The sequence below is a fragment of the Chaetodon trifascialis genome, chromosome 23, assembly GCF_039877785.1.
Source record: "Chaetodon trifascialis isolate fChaTrf1 chromosome 23, fChaTrf1.hap1, whole genome shotgun sequence".
Taxonomy (NCBI): Eukaryota; Metazoa; Chordata; class Actinopteri; order Chaetodontiformes; family Chaetodontidae; genus Chaetodon; species Chaetodon trifascialis.
Window position 1 is genome coordinate 18,960,205 of NC_092078.1, and position 24,954 is coordinate 18,985,158.

A 24,954-nucleotide genomic window follows, 5' to 3' on the forward strand; every position below is an offset into this window, starting at 1 on the left:
AAAACAAAAGTGTTGGGGCCTTTACAAACATCAACATTCTCAGCAAGTTTCACAGCCTGTTGCATTTTAATATTCTAAATCTTGACTGTGACTGTAACATTAAATAGAAGAATCATCCTCTATCAGTATCATGAATTATGGCCAGCAATTGTTAATTTACTCTGGGTCAAGCTGTTGAGTAGACTGTCTTAAATCTTTAGATCTTAAATCTTTTTTAAATTCTGCATTAAGTTACTATGAATGAAAGTCAACAATTCCTGAAGTTGATTTACACGAACAGCTTACCAGGAATGAGCTCTTGGAAGTCTTTTAATGATGGTAGCAGCGAACACAAAAAATGTCAAAGTTGAATGTAGTTACTTTGTGAATGGGAGCAGTATTTTGTTAAAAAGAGAAAGTGACAGCAGTGGAGTGGTGAGGATGACATGACTGACATACTGTAAACTGTGGAAATGTATATTACACTGAAGTTATAAGGATAACATAAACACTCTTTTTGTATACTGTAGTATGATATAAATTAAAAACTTATGCCAAGACAAAAAAAAGAAAAGAAAAAAGAATGATGAATAAACACATAAAAAAGTATCTTCCCTTACATAGCCAAAAAAGGCAGGTGAAGAAAAGTCAAAATGTGCTTGATTTGTTGTACATAACATCAAATTTAGTTCTTTACTGACTCCACCTAAGAAGCCTACACAAGCAGGAATACATAACACTGAAACATTTTCTGAAAAGATCTGAGAACATAACTACACTTAATAAAATAGAAAACAAAGAGAGATGGTTCAATTGGCAGAAGTAATAGCTCCTTAACAGGAATCCCTTTTACACTGCAGTTTAAGCATTTAGAAAGGACGTTAAACAAAACAAAATATATGGTAACATAAGTATTGCTTCAGTCTTGATGAAGGACATCCTTAAATGTACAGATTGGCATCTGTGGTATGATATTGATGCTGTTCCAACTTTTTAAAGGCTAAATACTGTCCTGCTGTTTTTGTACATGTTCAAAACAGTGTCACACGCTGTTTAGAGGCTCCAGCAAAGTTGTAACTGTGAAAGACTCTGACACTATTTTCAGGGAGACCACTGAACAACAGGAAGTAACCAAGCAGAATAACATAACTGGATAGAAAATGTCAAATAAAAATGTATCACTATACATGCACAATTCTACTTTATCACTGAGACTAGAGAGACACTGCCTGTTGTGGCAAGTCAACAATAAAAGCCAGTCAAGACAGACATACACTGTACCAACTAGAAAAGCTCATTTTAAAAATTGCTAAATTTAAGTAAAGTTAGGAATGTCAAATAGCGAAAAATGCAAGAGCTATTTACATAAGAAAGATATATTTGACAACGCAAAACAGCAATTTTGGTTTGATTACTAGTTCATTTTTAAACAGAGACCAGTTGATCATCTTTGCTGCATTGCGCTACTTGTGGTCAAAGCATCCACAGGGTACCTTTAAGGGAGAAAAGCTGAAACAAAGCTAACTTTCACCAACACTGGACGAAACCATTCAATGAACATTCTGATGTTTGGGAAAATATGATAGTTTGCCATCAAACCCTCAGCTGAGGTCAGTATCAGTATCCTTTCTATGTGCCCAAAACAACAAAAACATTCTGATCCAACCTCAAACTCCACACCCCCCCATCCAGATTGGCTGAACCAAAATTTTATTTTTCTTTTGTTAAGAACCACGGAAAGCAAAATATCTTAATTGCTGAAGCTGAGAGACCAATTGCTTCTGAACAACTGAGTCTTTCGGGGTCCCCCTTTCCTACCCAATCATGACACTGCGGAATAACAGGTGTTTTCAGAGCATTGCACAACTTTCCCAATCTTTTGCTGCTCCTATCCCAACTTGATTGAAACATGTTGCTGGTATCAAATTCAGAATAAGCATGTAGAAAAATTGTGATGGTTGGTGCTAAAATTGGATTCAGCGTGACCCAGACTTTTATATGATGTGGGCATAGTGGACATGAACTTTGTACTGGTCATCTAATCTGACTCAGAGTATGACAGCAAAAGACCATATTTCCAGAAAAAAGTAGTTGATGGTACCATATGGCTCTGACACTGTGACTGCACCTGGCAAGACAAAGCTGGTTCTGTCACATGCAAGATTAAAAGCACTGCTGGTGGAAACTCTTGATTCAGTGAGACAAAGTTTCCCTTATAAATATAAAATGCAGACAAAGAATACCCCAAAATACTATGCAACTGATATTCAAGTCTTTTCAGGGAGTGACACTCTTCACAGTGACTGGCTGGTCAGACCAACAGCAGGAGGGATTGACAGAGATGTTTGTGGAGGCCACTGTGGTGCTGTCTGACTCACAAAAAAGTTCATACAGTATGACACTTGTTCAAATGTTTGTGTGACATAATCCCTGGTGACTTCACAGGTGAACTTCAGCCAGGAGCGACTGGCAGGTTCATAGCGACGTCAGATCCTGGACTTCCAGCAGCATGGCGTCTTGCTCTGTCCTCAGCTGGTCTCGGACCTGGAGACTACCTACCAGCTCCGAGCTCAGGTCTGATGTGGACAGATGAAAAATAAGTTCAACATGCTTATGCAGCACTTAAGAGGCCAGAAAAGAGTCTGCAAACAGGCAGAGCGAAAGTGGCGAAAAAACAAACTCCAGGTTCATTATGAGATTTACAAAAACAGTCTCCACACCTATAACCATGAACTAAAGAAGGCAAGGCAAGCATTCTTCTCAGAGATTATCAACAGAAACTGAAATAATGCCCGCACTTAATTTTCTGTTGTGGATAGACTGACAAACCCCACAGCATCAGTCCCTCCTGAACTGCTATCCAACAAGTCATGCAATGATTTTGCAGTCTTTTTTACAGATTAAATTTCAAGGATAAGACAAACAGTGTGCAGCTCCAACCCAGGCAAAATGGTAAGTCCATCTGTGCCTTCTTTTTCTCCAGTTAATCTAGCACATTTTAACCTTCTAGATCATACAAGGCTGACAGAAACTGTATCACAGTATCACAACATGCTGCCTTGATACTCTGCCAACAAACTTTTTTTTAAATGTTTTTCATTGCATAGCTCCAGATGTGTTGCAGATAATAAATCAAGTTTCCCCGGGCCTTGAAAACTGCAGTAATAAAAACTCTCCTAAAAAAAACTAATCTGGATGCTTCAGTAATAAGTAACTACAGGCCAATATCAAATCTTCCCTTTCTGGGAAAAATTACTGAAAAGGGGTTGTTTTTCAACAAACCCATGCTTTCATGATGCAGAACAATCTTTTTAATGCATTTCAGTCTGGATTTCGTCCACACCACAGCACTGAGACTGTACTTATCAAAGTTTTAAATAACCATATATAAAAGAGAAGTGGGAGAAGCAGAGTAACATCATGATGCGGATGGAAACATGGTAAAAAATTATTTTAGAACAGTGGAAAAGTACATCTGCTCTGTCCTGGAGAGAATTTGGGTGGACAAGTATAGTTAGGTTTTTTAGAGTTCCAGCTCAAAGGACTTCTCTGGGAGGAAATACATCTTGCTGGAGATCCTGTGGTGAGAGCAAGGCAACACATTTTCATGTGTTTTGGGATTGCCCGGTCATTTCAAAATGTCGGGAAAAAATTTAATTGAACCTGGAGAAAATCATGAAAATCGTGATTCCATCAGGGTTTGAGACCTTATGTCTGGGCCTAAGACCGGACACTGTGAAGGGACCAGAAGACAAATGTATGTATAACATTTTACTATTGGCGAGTAAGAAAGCAATCACAAGAAAATGGTTGGCAAAAGATTCTCCTACAGTCGAGGATTGAAAGTGGTTCAGGATATTTTTATAATGGAGAAGCTAACATTCATTCTCAGGCTTGAACAAGATAAGTTTTTAAGTTACTGTAAAATCTGGATAAACTAGCAACTTATAGGAAGCTGGATAAAGTGATAAAACCCCCCTAGTTTCTGACTCCACTCATTTGGTTCTGTTCAGCAATTACACTATTAATAGTCAGTGTTATACATGTATGCAGCAATCTATTTTTATTTAATTAATTATTGCTATCATTTGTGTTGCTGTTGTTCTTGTCATCGCTGTTATTACCCCACGCTAAGATACTGTTCACATGAGAAATCATGGACTAAAGGAAGGTCCATATGGGTCAGATAAACTCTTCATTATTATGGCTGTTATTGTTATTTTCTAGTTATCATTATAATTTCACATTTTTCGGTTACTGAAGTTACCCATCAATTCAGGTACAAGTTTACCTGTATAGGAGTACAGTTATAGAGAGTGTAGGTGCTTTTGTAATTATGTGATTTTTTTTCTTTACTTTTATTCTTTTATTTATTTTTATTATATATATACACACTTTTTTTTTTTTCCCCCTTATCTCTTTTGATGATAAGACTTGATATGTACACAAAATCAAGAGCAACATGTATGGGCTGTTTCTTCTTCAAATAAAAAGTTTAATAACAAAAAAAAAAAAAGTTTTAAATGACATGAAAAAATCTGAATAATGATGCCTCCAAAACTTCAGTCTTAGTATTATTAGATCTCAGTGCTGCCTTTGATACAGTTGATCATGACATACTTCTTGACAGACTGGAAAAGTGGATGGGACTTACTAGCACTGTACTACACTGGTTCAAATCATATTACAAGATAGAGACTACTTTGTGTTAATTGGTGAGCATGTGTCTGATCGAAAAAAGATGATGTGTGGGGTGCCACAAGGGTCCATTCTTGGACCACTTCTTTTCATTATCTACATGTTGCCGCTAGGTCAGATTATGGATAATCATAATATTTCTTACAATACTTACGCACATGATACACAACCTTACATTTCTGTGTCATCACATGACTACAGTCCCTTAGTCCCTGTGCCAGAATTTTCTTCAGCTTAATGCAGATAAGACAGAAGTGATTGGTGTATTTGGCCCCAAAAATGAAAGGTCAAAGATCAGAGTTCACCTTAACTCCATGTCACTGACAACAACAGATAAAGCCAGAAATTTAACAACCATTTAAAGCTCATTATCAAATCAGCCTACTACCACCTGAAAAATATAACCACAATTAAGGGATGTCTGTCCAAAGTAGACATGGAAAAACTTGTTCATGGATTCATTTTCAGTAGGTTGGACTATTGCAATAGAGTCTTTACTGGCCTAAACAAAAAAAAACAATTAGGCAACTACAGCTGATCCAAATGCTGCTGCACGAGTCCTTACAAACACCAGAAAAATGGACCATATCACACCAGTCCTCAGATCACTACATTGGCTTCCTGTGAGTGAAAGAATAGACTTTAAAATCTTACTGTTGGTCTACAAAGCATTAAATGGTCTAGGACCAAAATATATTCTAGATTTATTAACCCCATATGAAGTATCCAGACTTCTCAGGTCATCAGGGACTATTCTATTGTGGTCTATTGTGTGTTCCCAGAATCAGAAACAAACAAAGTGATGTAGCTTTCAGTTATTATGCTCCTCACCTGTGGAACATTCTCCCTGCACACCTGAGGTCTGCACCAACTGTCAGCTCATTTAAATCAGGGTTGGAAACATTGTAATTTTATTATTACTGCTTTTACTTAAAATATATCTGCTCAATGATTTTAATCATTCTAAATGCTAAATTATTGTCTTTTACTGGCTACTGGTTTTAATTTAATTTTCTATTCTCTTCTAATTTCTTTCTTTCTTTCTTTCTTTCTTTCTTTGAAATGTATGATTTTAATGTATGCTTATGCTTCTGTAAAGCACTTTGAATTGCCTGGTGTATGAATTGTGCGACAATTGTGCAAATAAATTTGTTTTGCCTTGCCTTAAGAGGTGTGGTGCATCTGAGAAAGGAAGACAGTCGTGTTTTCTTTTTAAACTATAATTAGGGTTCAAGTTAAGAAAGTTGTAGAGGCAAAAGATGCAGTGTTATTACTGTGTGTAGGTGGTTACCTTGTATGGTCTTGCTGAGAGACATAGAAAGAGCATTCAGCTCCTTAATACTGAGGTTTTGTAAATCACTGTGCTCCAAATGTCTTCTCTGGACTGCAAGATCACTACAAGCTGCAGTCTGAAGGGAGAGGAGAGAAAGGAGGAGGATGAGATGAGAGGAGGACAAGAGGAAAGGAGAGGGGAGAGAAAGAGAAGTGTGACAAACTATATCTTGGAGTAAAAGATTCTGCAATACAACATGTTTAACTCTCACCAAAGTTTTGTGGTCTGTTCTCAGTCTGTCTCGTAGGTTCCTCAGAGTGTTCCTGAAGCCTCTGGATTTTGGTTTATCTGGCTTGGTGGGAGGCTGAGGATTCTTGTGGACATGACCAGTCCCTTTCTTCATTAGCTAGGATGGACAACGGTGTGGGAAGAACATGGAGAAAATATACATGAACTGGCAAGAGGAGGGTGTGGTTCTGTTGATACCTCTTTTACTCTTCTTTATTTCTTTTTCATTGTTTGTTGCTGTAATCACCTAGTTGCACCACATATAGATAACTTATTTCCAGCTAATCTAATATAAACTGTAGTAGGGTTTGGCGGTAGGATGGTATATATCGTGCAACAGTAGAAATGTGTCCACCAGTCGATATTCTGCAATCCTGTTTCCACTGCAGGACCTATCCCTAGAGTCCTATTTACACAATGTAATTTACAGTGTATGCACTGCTGCCCTGCTACACAGTGAGTAAGTGGGTGTGCTCATGACATTGCATGTGTCATGCAATGCAGTGAAGCTGCTACATACTCTGTTCTGGTTTGCCTGTATAGTGCTTTCCACTCGTTTGCTGATTTTGCAAAAACCTCCATTTACATGTGGTATTGATATCAACACAAGAACGTCTTTATATGGATAAGTCCTCCACCTGCACACTACCCAGGTGCCAACCCTTACTTAGACCAAACGGAGTATTTCCAATAAGTGAGAACTTGTCTGACAAGGACAAATGTGTTACATGTGTGAAACTCTCGGACCAAGTCCAGACCTGATTCTGCAGACATTGTCTGGAGTTTATTTGACAGTTTTAGAATCTCTGCTATATATTTGGGGTGGGTACTGCAATATAGCAATACAGGTACCTTGCATGGTCACATGATTTTGGCAGCAGGATTGATTTTGACGTTCTCATATGACCAAAGAGCAAGTTGGTGATGATAATGCACCTTTATTACATTACATTACTGCTCTTTTGAGTCTTTTGTTTTAAGTATTGTCTGACTTGTCTGAAGAAAATAGTCAAAAGTGCTGAAGCATAGTACAGTACGGTAATTTTACACCATTTCTTAATTGAATGAACAGAACAATTAGTCTATTTTGATGTGATGTACCATTACCATCATATAAAATTACATACACAACAGAAAATTTGGGCTGTATTGCCCATCCCTAAACTGTAGTACTCCATTGTCAGAAATTTGTGTTAGAGGCACTTACTTGTGTGTTGCTGCGTTCCTCCTTGCTGATTTCTTCTTCCTTATCCATCGCCTCCTCCTCACTTTCACTGTTGTTGATGAAGCAGAGTTGAAGATTCATCTGTGTCTGCAGGCTGGAGGATACACAAGAGTCAAACAGACTTGATTTGGTAGATTTATACTGGTGGTCATTTAGGGACAATAATAATAATAATAATAAATAATAATAATAATAAATCTTATTTGTAGCGCACCTTATATCCAGGCAATCTCAAGGTGCTACAGAATAAAATTTAGCATGTTTAAAATCAAGGTAGGAAGTAGGTAGTAGGTAGTAGGTAAAAGTAGGTAAAAAAAATAAATAAATAAATAAAAAACAAAAAAAATTAGTAAAACACTTTTTTAAAAAGATATGTTTTAAGATTTTGCTTAAAAACATCATTAGACTGTGGGGCCCTCAGATGGTCAGGGAGGGTGTTCCACAGCCTCGGTGAGGAGTTTCGGGGGGTGAGGAGTTCCTATAGGTAAAGGGGGTCATGACCGTAGAAGCACTGGTGGGTGAGGAGGGAGACCTTGTATTCAATTCTGAGTGGGACAGGGAGTCAGTGAAGAGATTTCAGGATGGGGGTGATGTGATCATACTTGTGCACCCTCATCAGGATCCTGGCAGTGGATGTTTTGCAGTCTTTGGATGCTCTTGCCAGAGATCCCGATGAGGAGTGCATTACAGTAGTCCAGCCTGGAGGAGATAGAGGCGTGGACGAGCTTCTCTGCATCTGCCAGGGTGAGTGTTGGACAGAGTTTGGCAATGTTCTTTAGGTGGTAGAATGAAGTCTTACAAAGGTGATTGATGTGGGTGTCGAATGTGAGGTGGCGGCCCATTTTTACACCCAAGTTGGTGACAGATGTTGAGAGGGACATGTTTTGGCCAGAATAGTTGATACTGGTGATGTATCAAAAGCGGAGCTGATGTGGTGTGCCAACCAGGATGGCTTCCACACTGTTTAGTTTTAAGAAGTTGAGCTTCATCCATGCCTCTATCTCCTCCAGGCAGGTGTGTAGTGTGTGTGTGGGGAAGGGAGCATAAGATGAGGAAGTTCTCAGATTAAGTTGTGTGTCATCAGCATGACAATGGAAAGAGAAACCATGGTTGTTAATGACTTTGCCAAGGGGGAGCATGCAGATAGAGAAAAGGGTGGGGTCCAGCACAGAGCCCTCAGGGACACCGCAGGTGACGTTGTGGGTTTCAGATTGTGCTTTACCCAGGGCAACGTATTCAGTTCTGCCGGTCAGGTAGGAGATAAACCATTTGTGAGTGTTTGCTGAAAGTCCATTGGTGTATTGCAGGCGGTGGAGGAGGATGTTCAATTCAATTCAATTCAATTCAATTTTATTTGTATAGCGCCAAATCACAACAGAAGTTGTCTCAGGACACTTTCCATATAGAGCTGGTACAGACCAAGCTCTTTTATCTACAAAGAAACCAACAATTCCCCCATGAGCAAGCACTTGGCGACAGTGGCGAGGAAAAACTTCCTTTTAACAGGCAGAAACCTCGAGCAGAACCAGACTCTGGGTGGGCGGCCATCTGCCTCGACCGGTTGGGTGAGAGAGGAAGAGCAAGAGAGGGAGAGTGAGACAGACAGACAGAAATGCAGTCAGAGAGAGAGAGAGAGAGAGAGAGAGAGAGAGAGAGAGAGAGAGAGAGAGAGAGAGAGACAGAGAGAGACAGAGACAGAGAGACAGACATGCAGTCACAGTAACAGTGACAGTGGATGTAATAACAGCAGTAGCAGTTGTTGTGGTCAGCTGTATCAAAGGCAGCTGTTAGGTCCAGTAGGATGAGTAGGGATGGGGAGCCAGTATCTGCTGCCATCAGGAGGTTATTGGTAGGGATGGTCCGATCCAATCCACTGGATCGGTATCGGGTCCAATCCAGGCCAAAATGACTCGATCAGATATCGGATTTTTGTTTTTTAAACCCGTCCAATCCAATACATAAACTCAAAACATCTCATATTCCTCAACTTCACTTTGCGTGACATGCCGTAAACACAGAGGAGCTGTTGCCGCAGTGTGCCAGTGTTTTGACCACGTGACCAGAGCATGACCAGGAAAGCTGCAGAGACATGTCTGCTGTGTGGAGTCATTTCACATTGGAGGAGGAGAAAAGCAAAATAGCAGAGTGTAGCATTTGTGAAACGAGTGTCTCAAGGGGTGGCAGCAAAACCGGAAATTTCAACACGACAAACTTGATAAAACATTTGCAGAAACATCACACAAAGGAGTACGGAGACATTTTACAGGCCACTGCAAAGAAAAGTGAACTGCGACAACCATCGTTGCAGGAAACACTACAGAAGAGTGTAAAACTCGCTCCAGAGAGCACCAAGGTCAAAATGATAACAGAGAAAGTTGTCGAGTTCATTTTACTGGATGACCAGCCGCTTTGTGTAGTGGAAAATGTGGGTTTTAGAGCTTTGTTACAACATTTGGAGCTGCACTACCAGCTACCAAACCAACACTGCATCTCTGATACACGAATCCCACTAGAGTACAAACAGGTGAGCAAGTTCATCTCTAAATGTTTGGAAAATGCAGTCGTGGTTAGTTTAACAACTGACATTTGGAGTTCGGACGTGTGTCCAATGTCCTTACTCAGTGTGACAGCACAGTGGATAGACTCGAGTTTTACCTTGCAGAAAGCTGTGCTGCAGGCAAAACAGTTTCGTGGCTCACACACAGGAGATGCAATCGCTACAGAAACAGATGAGATACTGGATGCATGGAAAATTGAGAAGAGCAGAGTCCATGTAATCTTACGGCACAATGCGAGTAATATGATAAAAGCTATGGATTATCTTGGAGTGTCTAGTTTGGGATGCTTCGCACACACACTGCAACTAGTCGTGAATGAGGGGCTACTGTCGCAGCATAGTGTGAGTGACGTGGAGGCTGTCGGCAGAAAAATCGTGGGTCATTATAAACACTCACCACTTGCATACTCACGCTTGGAAGACATTCAGCTGCAGTTGAATAAGCCACCCAAACATCTGCAGCAAGACGTACGGACTAGGTGGAACAGTACGGATTACATGATCCAGAGCTTCATTGCACAGAAACGAGCCGTGTGTGCATACACAGTAGAGTACGACCTGCCAGCCATACTGAGTGCCAGCCAGTGGGGGCTATTAGAAAAGACAGTACAAGTTTTAGCCCCTTTTGAGGAGTTGACAAGGGAGGTGAGCGCCTCATCCTCTTCTACAGCTGATGTCATCCCCATTGTCCAAGTCCTGAGCCGCTTTCTCAGTTAACAAGATGAGGCCGACAAGGGAATAAGGACAATGACAGGCACCCTCTCGGAGGCTGTGAGGAGACGTTTCACACACCTGGAATCGAAGCCAATATACTCTGTTGCAACGCTTCTCAATCCCAGATATAAGGACAGGTATGTGTGGTTTCTTTACTTTATTTAGAATGAGTGAGTGGGTGAATGAGAGAGAAATTCACATTCACACATCTACTGAATAATCACACACCTATCGGTGTGTATGGATTTTTTTTACTTTTGCACTTTAATCACTTGATATTATGGCAGGTAAACTTTAAACTATGCATATGTTTTTTAATATCATTCCAGGTACTTCTCAAGTGCAGAAGCCTCAAGACCTCAAGACTGGGAAAGGATATGCTAATGGCAGAGGTAATGAGGATGGAAGAGAGGAGGACCAGAGCAGGAGCCTCAGAGCCAGCAGAGAGGACCTCATCCACCTCAGAGCCAGCAGAGAAGACTGCATGGGTGGAACCTGCAAACAAGACCAACCTTGGAAGCATTTTTGATGAAATCATGGAGGAAAGTGCACCTTGTCCTGAGCCAGCCACCACCAGTGTACGTGTTGAAGTGCAGACCTACTTTGAGCGAGCCAACTATTCTGCGTTCGGACAATCCACTGCTGTATTGGAAGGTTAACCAACCTAGACTGCCCTCCCTGGCAGTCACAGCTGCTAAATTTCTTTGCACACCTTCAACAAGTGTGGAGAGCGAGAGGCTCTTCGGCACAGCCTCTAACATTATTGATGAAAAGAGGAGCAGACTGACAGCTGAGAAGGCTGAAATGTTAATCTTTCTGAAGGAAAATCTGCCCCTCATGTTGCAAGGCAAGGAAAGCCAAGTTTAAAACTTACAGGACCCCTAAAATGAAAAGGTCCTACATTGCAGTAACTATGTCACAGTCATAGGGAGTATTTTCAGTTCAAGGTCAGACAGTTACCATGTTTTGTTTTCAGTAAACGGGAATTGAGTAAATATTGGAATAATGTTCATTTCAGTATTTAATTTTATGAGTGTTTTACATACTGTTCAACATCAGAAGTTACATGCAAAAGAAGACAGACACTAGTTTGCATTATCTGTTTACCTTTGCTTTTCTGTATTTGTTTTGGTGCAGCAAATCAGGTGCATAGCAGCCTAGAGTTTTGGTTTTGATTGTCTTAAGAAGCCATGTATAACTGACTGAGTTCTACCATACAATATTCTAGGGGAGATGCTATTATGTTAATTCATAAGATTATTTTTTTCCAGCTATGCAATGTCATTGATGTATGATCAATGTGACTTTTCTGTTTATACACTGGAATTATTTAAATATTTGCACCAAGTTGCACTTTTACACTTCTTTATTTTGCACTTCTTAAGTTTACAACTGCTGTGTGCAAAGCTATGTGAGCTTTAAGTTTGAATAAAGCCACATCAGTTACATATAACTTAAGTTGTTACACATTTTCCTTCTTTCTTTAGAGGAGCAGAATAGTTGTTGCACAGTGAACTAGGGCTGGGCGATATGGCTGAAAACTATTACGATATAAGTGTTTTATATTGGTCGATATTGATAATTATTGATATTTTTTATGACCTATTTAAAATAAGGACCAGGAGAAAAATACATTCAATTTTATTTTAAATTGAACTGTCCTCTGATTATAATCCCCTCAGCTATCAAGGAAGAAAGGAAAGGAAATGTCAACACAACCATGGAAAACACTCAAATAATAAATGTAAAAAAAGTGTAAAAATGTAAACAGAGAAACCTGAGAACTTTTTTTCTGCAGGTTTAGGGCAGGAAGTTCACATGCTGAGTCACCTTCTGGTGAATAAAATGTTTTCAAATATGTGCAGTGTTTTGGCGAATACGGCTGCGCTCCAAAGAGTGAGCGTGGCTAAGGTGGTTAAACAAGTTTGTGGTATTACCGGTCTTGGTGGGGACGACAGTCTTGCATAAGTTACAGACCACATTGGTCTGACTACGGTCTGACTTATAAAATCCAAAAAACTCCATACTGGTGAGCTGACTTTCCCTGTTTTATCGACAATTTCTTTGCTCACTGCAGGACTCACTTTCTATTTCTCATCTCACTCCTCACGAAGCATCACACACGAGACAACGAGATGGAGCAACCGAACTGATACTGTTACATGATTGGTGTGTTAGCGTGTCTCTCTCACTGATTAGTGATTACTCCCTACGTTGCTCAGTTACCTGAGAGTGAGTGCCTTTGTTCATGCAACCAACCTCGCTTAGCAACTTCAGGTTTCTTCCAACGACGAAAAAAAAAAAGATTGAATCAGAAAAAAAAAAAAAAATCAGAAAAAGCTTTATTGCCAAGTACGATTTTACACATGCGAGGAATTTGCTTTGGTGAGGTTGGTGCATGACACATCTATCAAGAAGAAGCAATTAAAAAGTTAAAAATATGACAGTAAGTAAATAATATAAAAATAAGAAAATAAGTAAAAAATACAACAATAGAAGAACTATAGCAGTAGTAAAATAAAAAAAATCTCACAATATAAATATATGTACACAAATCTTTTTTTTTTTTTTTTTAACAGAGGCACAGACTGTTTTTTCAATGGAGTCCAAGTAGAGCATTAATGTAATGCATATGGTTGTGGCAATGTCACTGACAAGTAGAGTCAGAGGTGAAGTGTGAAGTGTCAGGGGGGGTTCCGGGCCTTGTTAATAAGGCTGACAGCAGATGGGAAAAAACTGTTCTTGTGGCGTGAGGTTTTGGTCCTGATGGACCGCAGCCTCCTGCCAGAGGGGAGTGTCTCAAAGAGTTTATGTCCAGGGTGGGAGGGATCAGCCACAATCTTTCCTGCACGCCTCAGCGTCCTGGAGGTGTACAGGTCCTGGAGAGATGGGAGATTGCAGCCAATCACCTTCTCTGCAGACCGAATGACACGCTGCAGTCTGCCCCTGTCCTTGGCAGTAGCAGCAGCGTACCAGATGGTGATGGAGGAGCTGAGGATGGACTCAATGATGGCTGTGTAGAAGTGCACCATCATTGTCTTTGGCAGACTGAATTTCTTCAGTTGCTGTAGGAAGTACATCCTCTGCTGTGCTTTCTTGATGAGGGAGCTGATGTTCGGCTCCCACTTGAGGTCCTGGGAGATGATAGTTCCCAGGAACCGGAAGGACTCCACAGTGTCAATAGTAGAGTCACAGAGGGTGATGGGGGCAGGTGATGCTGAGTTTTTCCTTGAGGTTGACCATCTGGTTCTGGTTGCACCAGGTCACCAGATGGTCAACCTCCCACCTGTAGGCAGACTCGTCGCCATCAGAGATGAGTCCGGTGAGAGTGGTGTCGTTCGCAAACTTCAGCAGCTTGACAGACTGATGACTGGAGGTGCAGCTGTTCGTGTACAGGGAGAAGAGCAGAGGAGAAAAAACGCAGCCCTGAGGGGATCCGGTGCTGATGGTCTTTGAGTCGGAGAAGTGTTTCCCCAGCTTCACACACTGTTTCCTGTCAGACAGGAAGTCTGTAATCCATCTGCAGGTGGAGTCAGGCACGCTCAGCTGGGAGAGCTTCTCCTGGAGCAGGGTTGGAATGATGGTGTTAAAGGCAGAGCTGAAATCCACAAACAGGATCCTGGCGTAGGTTCCTGCGGGGTCCAGGTGCTGGAGGATGAGGTGGAGGGCCAGGTTGACCGCGTCGTCTACAGACCTGTTGGCTCTGTAGGCAAACTGCAGGGGGTCCAGGAGAGGGTCGGTGATGTCTCTGATGTGTGAGAGCACAAGGCGCTCAAAGGACTTCATGACCACAGAGGTCAGGGCAACGGGTCTGAAGTCATTAAGTCCTGTAGTCCTTGGCTTCTTGGGAACTGGGATGATGGTTGAGGACTTGAAGCAGGCTGGCACGTGACATGTCTCCAGTGAGGTGTTAAAAATGTCTGTGAACACTGGAGACAGCTGATCAGCACAGTGCTTCAAGGCGGATGGGGAGACAGAATCTGGTCCAGCTGCTTTATGGGGGTTCTGTCTCCTGAAGAGTTTGTTGACATCTCTCATGAATGGAAAGAGTCGTCACTGAAGTGGGTGGGGAGGGGTCCTTTAAGGTGGGAATTGGTGGAGGTGACTGGAGCTGGAGCTGTCGGGAGGTGTCGTGGGGGATGGTTGCTGGACTGTTCCTTTGCCTTTCAAAGCGGCAGTAGAACTCATTCAGGTCGTTGGCTAGGCGTCGATCGTTGATGGCCTGGGGGGCTTTAGGCTTGTGGTTGGTGATTTGCCCAAGAAGTGGTGTTGGAGCTTCTCAGAGTACAGTCGTTTAGCCTCTTTCACCGCCTTGCTAAACCTGTACTTCGCCTCTCTGAATCTGTCTTTGTCCCCACTCCTGAAGGCCTCTTCCTTTGCCAACCTTAGCTGTCTGAGTTTGGCTGTGAACCAGGGTTTGTCATTGTTGTAACTCACCCTGGTGCGTGATGGGACACAGCAGTCCTCACAGAAGCTGATGTAGGCCGTCACAGCCTCCGTGTACTCATCCAGACTGTTGGTAGCAGTCCTGAACACATCCCAGTCAGTAGAGTCCAAACACGCCTGGAGATCCTCCACAGCCTAACTGGTCCACTTCCTTGATGTCCTCACTACGGGTTTGCAGAGCTTTAGTTTCTGCCTGTACGTAGGAATCAGGTGGACCATGACGTGGTCGGAGTGGCCGAGTGCGGCGCGGGTGACGGCGTGATAAGCATCCCTGACAGTGGTGTAACAGTGATCCAGAATATTCTCCTCTCTGGTCAGGCATTTAATAAACTGTCTGTATTTGGGGAGTTCGTGAGTGAGGTTACCTTTGTTAAAGTCGCCAAGGACAATAACTAAAGAGTCCGGATTGGTCCGCTCCACACACAGTATCTGGTCTGCGAGCGCGCGCTGTGCGTCCTGCACGTTGGCCTGCGGCGGGATGCCGACCAGAATGAATGAGGCGAACTCACGGGGTGAATAAAAGGGCTTACAGTTTATGAGAAAAGATTCCAGGTCAGGAGAACAGTGCTGCTGGATCACTGTCACGTCGTTGCACCAACCACTGTTGATGTAGAAACAGATTCCTCCACCTTTAGTTTTGCCGGAAAGTTCCGAGTCTCTGTCCGCGCGGAAGAGCTGGAAGCTAGCCAGCTGCAGCGCAGAGTCCGGGATTAGTCCGTAGGTCCACGTTTCGATGAAGCACAAAACCGCAGATGAGGAAAAGTCTCTGTTTTTACCCGACAGCAGTTGTAATCCCTCCATTTTATTGGGCAGTGAACGCACGTTAGAAAGAAATATTCCAGGTAACGCTGTGCATAGTCCACGCTGGCGGAGACGTACGAGCGCACCGGCCCGTTTACCTCTCCTCCGGCGTTTCACTGCGTGAGCAAAGGTGAGCGCACCTTTGACCAGAATGACCAAAATTTCCACTGCTGGGAGCAGAAAATTAGGAAATAGATCCACTGGTGTTGTAGCCCTGATGTTCATGAGCTCATCTCTGGTGAAAGAGCTCCGGGTACGGTTGCAAAAAACAGAATTAACACACAAAACAAAACAAAACAGCGCGCACCAACACATCGCGGCAGCCGTCCGTGGCGCCATCTTTGAATGAATGTTTTATTGAACGCATTTTTTATTGATATTGATGACGTGCCTATCGCGAGACATAGCGCTATCGTTTTTATCACCCAGCCCTACAGTGAACATGGTGTTTTTAGATGTCAGTACTAAGTAAATTACATCCATAAATGTATTACTAACAACTTTTAGAGTGACAAACAGAAGGTATCCGTATCGGATTGGTATTGGCCGATCCACAAGGCTACAGTATCCGTATCGGATGTGAAAAAGTGGTATCAAGCCATCCCTAGTTATTGGTGACCCTGACCAAGGCTGTTTCTGTGCTATGGTCAGGGTGGAATCCAGACAGAAACTTTTTAAACAGGCTGTTGTATTTGAGGTGTTTTTAAAGTTGCGCTGCAACTGTTTTTTCCAGAACCTTTGATAGGAAAGAAAGATTGGAAATGGGCCTGTAGTTCCTGAGAACTTCTGAATCCAGGGTGGGTTTTTTCAGTAGTGGTCTGATGACAGCAGTTTTTAACGCAGATGGGATATGGCCGGCCAGGAGGGACTGGTTTATGATATTGGTGATGAATGGCAGAATGACAGACAGCAGAGATGTTGGCCTCCAGTAGAGCTGAAGGCAGAGCTGAAGGGAAAGGGTCCAGGGCACTGGTGGACTTGTGTTCCCTGTATGCCTGTTTGTGAACAGTCAGTCCAGAGGCCTTGAGCTGCCACTCAAGGACACGCCCAGCTGTCTTCATTTTTCACAGCTCACAGGTGTACCAGGGTGCTGAGTGCGACAATGAGACTGACCTAGATGTTAAGGGGGCGTGGAGGTCCAGGAGACTGCTCAGGGACTTGTTGTTAAAGTCAACAGAGTCAGCAACAGAGAGGAGGTCAGTGGGGCCACAGGAGAGAAGTTGAAGATCCAGGGCCAGGGCATCAGGATTGATGTTTTTCAGATTTCTGAAGTGGATCTGTCGCTTTGGTTTGGTGTGGTGGGAAGGAAAAGGCAGCTCCATTGACACTACCTTGTGATCTGAAACACCAAGATCGTAGACCTGAAGGTTGCTGATGGGGGTGGAGTTAGAGATGACGAGAGCGTGTGTCCCCTAGAGTATGTGGGGACATCAACATGTGGTTGTAGGTTGAGGAAGTCTAGCAACTGAAGGAACTTGGAAGCATGATGGCAAGAGGGGGTGTCGACATGGATATTTATATCTCCCAAGATAATGATGCTGGCAGAGGTAGTACAGAGTGTTGTGAGGAGATCAGACATTTCTGGGTCTTTTTACCAAAAAGTAATCAGTTCTGCAGTACAAGCTGAAAAAGAGGTGAAAGACTGAATGAATGGACATATTAATGAGGTCTAATAGTGATCTGATGGTGGGATAATGCCATTAAGGAGGAAGAAATGGACTATACAGTAATGAATTGCAGTTTAGTTAATGAAGTATTCGTTGAAGGAATATTCTTTGAGAAATTATTTATGTATCTAAGGTTACTTGTTCATTAACATTTTATTTCATTTCTTGGCCAATTAACACGGGCTTTTGAGTTATTTATTTATTTGTTTGTTTATTTATGGTTTACATTTTTTGTTTAATGTTATTAATTACTCATGTAAGTACAAAATTTGATTAATTAAAGATATGGCCTCAGTGAAATGTAACCTAGATCCAGTTCTAATAGTGATTATTATTTGATTATGTGAGGGAGCTACAAGCATGCTCTCTTCATTAAGTGTAGTGAGTAGGAAGCATGTGTGGTAATTTGTGGGTGTTAAAGTGTGGGGTTGTGTATGTGATAGTGTGTGTGTTGAATGGGGTGAATGTATGTTTATCTTTGGCTCTCAAATTGAAAGGAAGGGAAAAGGAGAGAATTTAAAACACTGTATTGATCTTGACACAGTTGCCAAGGAAAGGGTTAAAATTGGCACATAAATATTTGTAGTTTAAGAAATAAAATGACTGAGACAACAGAAATATTAGCATGTGGTATTCACTTGTTTGCAATGTCTGAAACTGACTTAGATGACACATTTAATGACTCTGCTTTTGATACTCAGGGATATAGTATATATAGGAGAGACAGGAATGATTATGGAGGTGGTGTAGCGGTATTTATTCAAAATCAAATACCAGCAAAAGTAAGATTTGATTTAATGCCTGCTGATACTGAAGTTATTTGGTTGCAAATTAATTTGCCACATTTGAAACCTCTGCTGGTAGGATGTTGCTACAAACAAATGCAAAGTTAATTATTTGGATAAATTGTGTGATATGTTGGATCCAATGTGTGATCTTGATAATGAGATTTATTTCTGGGGAGATTTAAATATTGACTGGAATATGTTGCACTGTGCACTTAGAGGGAAGCTGCAAGTAATAACTAGTGCTGGGATGTAGTGATCACAATTTAGTAGTGCTTGTAAGAAAGATAAAAGTTCCAAAGGTGGGACCTAGAGTAGTATTCAGAAGATCAATGAAAACATTTTGTGAAGAGTCATTTATACAGGATAACAATATATGTTGGGATTATGTATTAGAGAAGGATAACCCAGATGATGCCCTTGAGGTCTTTAATGTGTTATTTATGCAAGGGATTGAGAAACACACACCACTTAGAAAGCAGACAGTCAGGAATTTGAGATCACCATGGATAGACAAGGAACTAAGGGAACAAATGAAACGAAGAGATGATGCAAAAAATAAAGCCATTGAATCAAATTATGAGTCAGATTGGCTAATTTATAAGAGGTTAAGGAATTATGTAACAGCATCAAACAAAAAAGAAGAAGCAATTGTATCATGGAAATGAAATTAAGGATGTAAAAAACAATAAGAAAAAGTTGTGGAGTTAAGTAAACAGCATGATGGGACGTAGGCCCAAATCCTGCTTGTTGAGGGAGACTGAGGGAAACTTCTTGACAAAACCAGCACTAATTGCTAATTATTTCACTGATTGTTTTCATGATATGGTAAACAATTTGAGGAGAAATATGCAACAAATAAGTAATCATACCTCCACAACACTAATTAGTGATTTTATAATGGAGAATAAGAAGTGCAAATTTAAAATGGAAAAAGTTACCATTTCTGATGTTGAGTGTCTGCTAAATAAATGTAAGGACAGGCCATCAGATAATTTAGATGTAACATTTCTTAAAATTGTTGCCAATTTAATTGCTGTTCCTGTCTGTCATATTATTAATTTGAGCATTGAAAAATGTATTTGCCCACAGGCATGGAAGATAGCAAAAATCATTCCACTTTCAAAGAATCCAGCGGCACCATTTTCTGGTACAAATAGCTGTCCTATTAGTTTGTTACCAGCTTTAGGAAAGATTATGGAAAGAATTATTTTTTAACAAATAAAAACTTTGACGTAAGACCTCAAACAACAGATTATCAACATGCTTTTAGGCCTGGTCATTCCACTTCCAAGTGAGTAAGATAAGAAGAATTTAGTGGGCGTAGTGTTACTTGATTTCAGTTCGGCTTTTGATGTGATAGATCATTCTTTGTTGTTTGAGAAGTTAAAATATTATGGCTTTGATTTTGCTGCATTAAGATGGATGGAGAGCTACCTGACAAATAGGAGGCAGACAGTATTCTTTAATGGTAGCTTGTCAAAGGTCAGACAGGTTGACTGTGGAGTACCTCAAGGTGGCTGCTTGGGGCCATTATTGTTTTCTGTTTTTGTAAATGATCTGCCATTAGCTCTTGAAAAGGCTCACATTGTGATGTACGCAGATGACTCGACAATATATACAGCCGGGCCATCAATTGAAGAGCTGAATACAATTTTAGATATGGAGTTGAAGTCAGTGGTAGAATGGGTAATGAGCAACAAATTGGTGCTTAATGTTGGTAAAACAAAGTCTATAATAATAGGATCTAGGTATCAGTCAATAGCAGAACCACTATTGAAATTAAATATAAACAATATACAGGTTGAGCAAGTATGAGAGACAAAACTTCTGGGTATAATCTTGGATCATAACCTATCATGGTCTAAACAAATTGATCACATTGTGGGCAAGATGGGTAGGGGTGTTTCAGTTGTAAGGAGAGTATTAAAAGTCATGCCACCAGATGTCATCAAACATGTTCTGAATGCTTTAGTTCTGTCACAGTTTGATTACTGTTTTATGATTTGGTCCAGTGCAACAATGAAAGAGTTAAAAAAATTACAAATAGCTCAAAATAAAGCAGCACGGTGTGCTTTACTGTGTTCTTACAGAACTAATGTATTAGACATGCATGACAGTCTGGCTTGGCTAACTATGTCAGAGATCCATCTATGTTTTGTTAAATTTTGTCAGAAATGTACTGTTGACACGATCACCAAAGATATTATATGAAAGGTTATTCACTCAGTTTGTTCAACACAGTTATCAAACACGATATGTAACAGAACAAAGGTTCATTCTACCAAAGGCAAAGACAAGTATGATGCAGTAAACAGTCATGTACAGAGCCATGGTTAGGTGGAATTCATTTCCACTGCATATTGTTCAAGAGGAGAAGACTGGTACAAAATTTTGTTAAAACAGTATCTGCAACTATTTAAGGAAGCATAGATGAGGAAAATGGTGTAAGTAACAGAATGGAAACTTGGTGAAAGCAAAGAATGCCCTTTTTTTCTTGGAATTTAATGTGTGAAGGCACAGAATGATAAATACATAATTTAAGAAGGTCCTTGTGATCATGATTTATGGTTATTATGAATGACTATGCATGCATGGACATATGATGAAATGATAAAGGTACTATGATTTCTGGAGGAATTGTGATTGATTTTTTAACTCTGTGTTTGATTTAATGTGTGTTGTAACGGATGACCATTTGTTTCTCTACCTTATTACTTAATTGTAAATTTATGAGAGGAGCTGTTATGTTTGTTGTGTTTATATGGTTGTAGCGTGTATGATTGTATGTGTGTGGACCCCAGGAAGAATAGCCAATGCTTATGCTGGTGCTAATGGGGATCCAAATAAAAGACATAAAGACATCTTAGACATCTGTTTGAAAATCAGGTCATCTTTGACTTGCTTAGCTTTTCACGCTAACAGAAATTTTGACCAGGGGTGGCCAAACTTTTACTTACCACTGTACTTGGCCAATAAAGCAGGTTGTGATTCTATTTGCATTCCACCCATTAATTGCATATCATAATGTGGGGCTTCATGGAAACTGCAACTCATACAGCCTGCATGCAATCTTAAACAACGGGACTATCAACAGACTGTTAGTTCTGTGTTTCTACAACTGGAATCAATCAATAAATCTACATTTAGATTTGGCATTTCTTGGTGTGTGTGTGTGTGTGTGTGTGTGTGTATACTTACCGAGAGGTAAGTGCTAGCACATGGCTGTTACAGGCGTCATCTCTATCCTCCCAGCTCTCTGCTCTCTTTCCTCTGTCCTCTGTCCAGCTCACTGGAGTTTTGCCTTGCTCCAGAGAAGAAATTGCACTCTAAAAACACACCAGACATGTGTTACACAGGTAAAACACAAAATAAGCAAATTGGGACAGTACTATAAATTGATTTTTCATTGGTGTGGTTGCTATTTCCTTCTCTAATTTCTGATGACTGTCATATTTGAATTTGAAGCATTTTCTGGCACATTTTGTAATTCTATTTTATATGTACATGTAGAAATACACTTCTGACACATTATGCACGGCCCTAATAAAAAGACTAAAACCACTCTCAATCTAGAGGAAAATTTATGGAAAATCAAAATTTCTGAAAATCTGAAACTAAAACAGCAAATGCACTCTGAAAACTAATTAAACTGAACTAACATGAAAATATAAAATTCAAACCTAAAATAAAAAGTGGAAATTCAAAACTATTAGAACCTTGTCTGAGAGCAAAATTACAGATAAAAATACACAGGCTTTACTGATTTGGGTGGCTTCAACAAACTGTGTAATCTTTATCCACTAGGGGTCTCTCAATCAAAAATACATAACCAGAAAGACAAAGTTTGATGACCTTAATAGTAGTATGGGATCTTGGGAGTTATTGTCTTCCTTGTTAAACAACCACCAGTGCAATCTAATTTTTAGGTTAGTGTGCATTATTCAAGAACAATGTAACAATTCAACAACAAGTAACGAGTTGCAGTGTTAAATTCGTGTTTGATGTTACACGGTTATAATTATGGTTGTATTCGTGTAGACTGAAAAAGTATCTGAAAATTAAACAAATAAAATCTCAAATCTGAAAAATGTATTTACAAAACACACCTAGGGCTGCTCCCTAAATGTTGATGAGTCAAATCATCAGTGGGCGACCCCTAGGAGACTATGATTATTGAAGTTGAGCTGTCTTTTTTCCCCCTTTGTGTCAGTCAGTGTGCATTACAATACAATAGAAAATGGAAGTTTGCACTACTTTGACATGTATGGTTGTAGTTAATAATGATCAGTGAGAAACATGCCGTCATCACTTAGAGATGATTTTCCAGAGGATCACAAAGGACTGATGGAGAGCTTCATCACATGGTGCAGTGACAATCAATATCATCATTAGCTCTATATCAGCAGCACCAATGAACTTGTGGTGGACTGCAATGCTTCAAATATGGATGTTGCTGTAAAGAAACTACACATTGTAAAGTGAGGATGCCTCATACACATCTTCAACCCGGCAGCATTAAAAATCTATATAACCGCCACAGTTTCAAGGTGGACACCTATTCATTATCTGACTGAATGTGAAATAATGTCGCAATCTTCCCTTCTTTTCCTGAGTTATGGTGTTGAATAATGGCCAGAAAAGTGTTTTTGCAGGACTTTATGATGTCACAGTGAAGTTGACCTTTTGGATAGGAAATGTTATCCTGTCATCATTTTATTCCATCAGACTATGCATGAAATTGTAACTGTATGGTCAAAAAGTGTGTCATCACAGTGGCCTTTGATATTGAGATATTGCCTTTGACTAGACTAAGACGGGTGTGAGGTCATAGTGATCTTGATCTTTGACCTCTGAGCACCAAAATCAAATCAATTCATCCTTGAGTCCCAGTAGACATTTATGCCAAATTTGAAGAAATTCCTGCAAGGTGTTTCTGGCCACAGCTATCACCTCTGTTTCTGTCATCGAAAACAGAGATTTTGACTAAACCTGCTTTCTGGAACACAATCATGTACTCTAAACTCTACCAAAGACTGTGAAAGTACTGTGACCTTTTCCTGTGAGGACTCTCTCACTGAGACATTAAACAGAGTGTCCCAGCCCAGGACTAAACATCATACTCCCTTCTCCAAGACTATGACATCTGACCTTTGCCCTCTTGTCCTTCTTTTCCTCTTCTTGCTTCTCTAGCTCAGCAATGCGCAGGCTCAGCGCCTCCCAGTGCATGATGGGAAGGCCCAGATTGTCCTCACCGTAGCTTTCCTGCCACACCAGTGCTGCACCCTCTGAACCTTCATCCTCCTCCTCATCATTGTCAGTGTCGTTATTACTCCTCCTTTCGTCTTCTGCCTCGTTACTCTCCTTCTCCTCTCGCTGCTGCCTCTGTCTCTCTTTCTCTCCCTCCATCTCTACAGGAGTGGAAGGGGAAGGATACAGATTCAAATATTCTGCAAGTGACAGACAGAGCGCTCTATGAGTACAATGCTGTGCAATGCTTGGAGTGTAAACTAATGTAAGACTATAATGATGTCAAAATAGGAGCTAAAAATAAACTAGATGTCAGCTGGCTGTCTAAACTGAGTACTGAAGCGACTGTGAAAGAAACTGAGCTCATGACCTCAGAATCTTTGGTGGGAATGTGGGGTTTTCAGTATCCTAGGTTGAGTTGAGATTCTACATTTTATCAACTGTACACACTGTACACACATGTGGTTAATTGTAGGAATAAAAAAAAAATACACAAAGGATTCAGTATTCCTCCACCAGAGTCTTATTATGCAGGTGTTAAGAGGGCTCTGAATGTCTGAGAGCCTGCAGCCACAACGTGTTTTCATTTTGTTTTACAAAATTAGGAAAGCAATGCTTCAAGTGTCCAAACAGTGAGGCATGAAATGGCCCACTTGAACTGAGAATGTGTAACACTTTCCAGCCATAAACAGTTCAAACTAAATTATGAGTGGGATTAAGAGAGAGCAAGAGAGTGATTTTGTTGTTTCCTGTGATGGTGCTGTGTTCTCAGGAGTTTTGAATCTTCGCTCCAGCCCTGCCTACACTCAAAGTTAGACCAGCGAGCATGTATTTTAAAGATTTGGACTGGAAATCTTTTGTGGAGACGTCTAACCACATAAACAATGTATCACATCAAACTGGCATTAGTAGTTAAAAAAGTGACTTACCTTTCCGAAATATAAGCTCTACTACAGCGACAGCTCTACTAGTGTCGTTGTGGGATAAGTAGATGAGAGCTTTGCCACATAGCTCCTCAGCTCCTCCTCGTTGTCTTCCCCCTTCCCTTCCCTTCCATCAGGAGTTTCACTCACCGTCTCCTTACTCAACCAGCCAAAAAAAAAAAAGCGGAAATATGTCCACAAGACCCGTTCAAATCTCATTCGTCTCAGTTGACCCTCTTACTTAAATAGCGTATTGGCAGTTCAATCTTTTTGGATACAATCATGCCAGAAACCTACCCACTTTTGTTCCAAACATGCGAACAATGACTCCAACTTACACAATTTCAC

At 40.8% G+C, this 24,954-nt stretch overlaps 1 protein-coding gene across 1 annotated transcript; it reads right to left on the bottom strand.

Moving 5' to 3' along the window:
* Nucleotides 1-291: 291 nt before the first annotated feature.
* On the bottom strand, nucleotides 292-24,954 carry LOC139351510 (schwannomin-interacting protein 1). Its single transcript, XM_070993446.1, has 7 exons — nucleotides 24,613-24,954; nucleotides 23,585-23,844; nucleotides 21,635-21,762; nucleotides 7,446-7,557; nucleotides 6,222-6,356; nucleotides 5,969-6,086; nucleotides 292-2,555 (listed from the first exon to the last, which is right to left on the bottom strand). The coding sequence occupies exons 2-7, from the start codon at nucleotides 23,840-23,842 to the stop codon at nucleotides 2,455-2,457; spliced, it is 852 nt and encodes a 283-aa protein (XP_070849547.1). The 5' UTR covers nucleotides 23,843-23,844; nucleotides 24,613-24,954; the 3' UTR covers nucleotides 292-2,454.

Coding starts and splice junctions, on each gene's coding strand:
- LOC139351510 (XM_070993446.1), bottom strand. CDS start 23,842: ATGGAGGGAGAGAAAGAGAGACAGAGGCAGCAGCGAGAGGAGAAGGAG. Junction 6,357..7,445: donor AGGAACGCAGCAACACACAA/GTAAGTGCCTCT, acceptor TGTCCATCCTAG/CTAATGAAGAAAGGGACTGG. Junction 6,087..6,221: donor GAACAGACCACAAAACTTTG/GTGAGAGTTAAA, acceptor CTCTCCCTTCAG/ACTGCAGCTTGTAGTGATCT.